A 2752-nucleotide genomic window follows, 5' to 3' on the forward strand; every position below is an offset into this window, starting at 1 on the left:
CGATAGAAAACTGACCGTTTTTTGTGCGCGTGCATACAACAAATAATGAAATTCGTTGCCAACACTTTTAATACTCTATGTTTATTAATTTAATCGATTCGTTGTTGCAGCCGCCCAGTCTTATATTTAATTTCATTTTTTTTTAAATTTATTTTTTAGCTCCATATTACATCAGGAAAATCCAAATCAATATCCAATATCACTAATAAAAAGTCCCATGTCTCTAACTGTCTAATAAGTCATCACATCTGCAGCTGTAATCTATTTATGATCAATTAAAGTCCAGATGATGCAGCTCATAGCATCAATAACGATTTATTGATTATACATCCACTCAATCATGCTGGTTAAATGAAACAATATTCAAACAGTTTAAGAGTCATCCATCATTCATTCAGGTTTCACTTCATGTTTGGAGTTAAATCTGAACTCTGCATTCAGTCAATAAACAATCTGAAGATCATTTGAAGGAATTTCCCGGCAGAAAATAACTCATGTGACAGTAAAGTTGACAGTAAACTGAACCCGTAAAGGTCTGATGAGTGACTGAAAACATGTGACGGGGATATTCTTACAATCACATGTATCGTTCATATAAAAAGCTCATTTATTGATGTTATGAGCTGCATCATCTGGACTTTAATTATTCATAAATAGATTATTTACAGCTGCAGATGTGATGACTTACTAGACAGTTAGAAACATGGGACTTTTTATTAGTGATATTGGATATTGATTTGGATTTTCCTGATGTAATATAGAGCTAAAATAAAATATCCAACAAATTAATGTGATTTATTGAAATTACGTCTGGTTACGTCAGGTTAATGATAGCTAATTATCATCACATAACCTAGTGTAGTTATGATAATGTACATTATATTAAAAGACGATGTTTCCCTGCTTTTAAATACAGAGAAAATTCATTCAATTCGTTCAAGTTTATTTATTTAACATTTTTCCTTCACATCACAAGTATTTATTTCATCAAACCGCGGTGATTCAGCTCCTCTGCTCAGCCTGGTCTGTCCTGCTGCTCCGGTGTAGAAATATGTAATTTTTTTAGGTTCTTTACTAACTTGTGCAATAAGGTGCGTTGGCTGATCTTTAGGGAGTGGCTTGTGTTTCTGGGCGTCTCTAAAACACACAACCTGAGTGTAAGAAGACTATAAATGAAGAGCTCTGTGCCGTTTGTGGCATATCTAACTTTCAGAGAACTCCGAGAGAGACAAACAGAGAATCTCAAGAGAAACAAAAACTTAAAGAAAATGTACTCACGATCTAACAGCATGACTCTGACAGTCCGCAAACAAGAGAGCTTCGCCTTCTCCAGGATGGCGACCCGCAGCACGCAGCCCGAGGTGTTCACCTTCGAGCGGATCCCGGCTCAGGCCACCGCCGTGCCCTCCTACGTTCCCATCCGGCCGAAGAAGCGCTGCACCCGGGTGATGTACCCCGCTAATGTCCGCATGCACCTTCCACCACCAGAGAAGAGCCAGGCCAAGAGGTGGCTGGTCATCCTGTGCCTGGTGGTGCTGTGGCAGATCTACACCGAGGAGCCCTGCGCTGAGACGCCGCTGAGCAGTGCAGACAGCTCGGTCAGTGACTACCAGGGTTTCCCCTTCCAGTCCGCGGAGGAGCAGGCGCTGCAGTTCACAGATCTCAGCTCCAACTCCGTGGCTCTGTCAACCTCACACAGCAACTGTATGGACGGCAGCTCATCCAGTGAAGAGTCCATCATCTCCACCACCACCTGCCCGATGACCAGCCCGGAGACCGAAAGCAACCACGGGTTCGAGCAGAGCGCCGGGAAGAGCTACATGGTGGCTCTGCTGGTCTACCACAGACTGGGCAGCGACAACTAAACCTCCTTTGGAGTGGTTTACCCGTAATCCGGCTGAGTCCGGGCTCCTGGGATCGAAAATAAACCGAGCTGGAGATCCAGAGAAGCTTCTGAAGAGCAGCGGTGCGTCCTGCGCGGCGCACCGGGGAGGGAGCTCCATGCGCCGGTCTCATCCTGCCAGCTGTCCACCTGAGAGAGGAGGACTGTGGCGGGACACAAAAGATACTGTGAAAAACTGAAACTTGAACTGAAAGAACTGTACAAAACTTGAACTGATCTTCGTGTGATTTACACCTAGACTCTAACTGCACTTAGGCCTGCAGGCAAACTGGATGATTTACAAGTTTAATACTGTCATGAAAAACTGTCACTCCTGTAGGCCAACCAGCCGAAACTGACAATATCTGTTGTATGTCTTATTTAGCTATTTATTCTATTTACTATTTATTGACTGATAATTTAATAATAAAATATATATTGAAGAAAAGTTACTGTTCTCTGCCTCTTCACTGAATTTACTGTTATAAATATTGTGTGCATTGGATCATGATCAAGAAATCTGCATCATTTACAACAAAATTGCATTATATGCATTGACATATACCTTTATACCTGCAACTGCAAAGACTGCAAAAACAAAAGCTACATTTTAAACTTAAAGGTTCTAAAAAGTCTTAATTTTACAGAATTATACAAAACTTCAAACTACAAACTACAAAAAATTCTATATTTTACCAAAGACAACAATTGTCTAAATTTTTTAAGGTTAAATGATTTTCTGGTATTTGAACTACTGAAAATAAGCCTGCAGATGCATACTTGGTTTGCAACAGCCATGCTTTAACAATCTTTGAAACTGTAAATCAGCAGCAGGAACACTGAAGCAAGAAAGAGATGATTTTGTGAATG

At 40.9% G+C, this 2752-nt stretch overlaps 1 protein-coding gene across 1 annotated transcript; it reads left to right on the forward strand.

Moving 5' to 3' along the window:
• The first annotated feature begins 1172 nt into the window (after positions 1-1172).
• Positions 1173-1865, forward strand: ier3 (immediate early response 3). Its single transcript, XM_053324861.1, has one exon. The coding sequence runs from the start codon at positions 1173-1175 to the stop codon at positions 1863-1865; it is 693 nt and encodes a 230-aa protein (XP_053180836.1).
• Positions 1866-2752: the final 887 nt, after the last annotated feature.

Source organism: Scomber japonicus, chromosome 9, assembly GCF_027409825.1.
Source record: "Scomber japonicus isolate fScoJap1 chromosome 9, fScoJap1.pri, whole genome shotgun sequence".
Taxonomy (NCBI): domain Eukaryota; kingdom Metazoa; phylum Chordata; class Actinopteri; order Scombriformes; family Scombridae; genus Scomber; species Scomber japonicus.

Coding starts and splice junctions, on each gene's coding strand:
- ier3 (XM_053324861.1), top strand. CDS start 1,173: ATGAAGAGCTCTGTGCCGTTTGTGGCATATCTAACTTTCAGAGAACTC.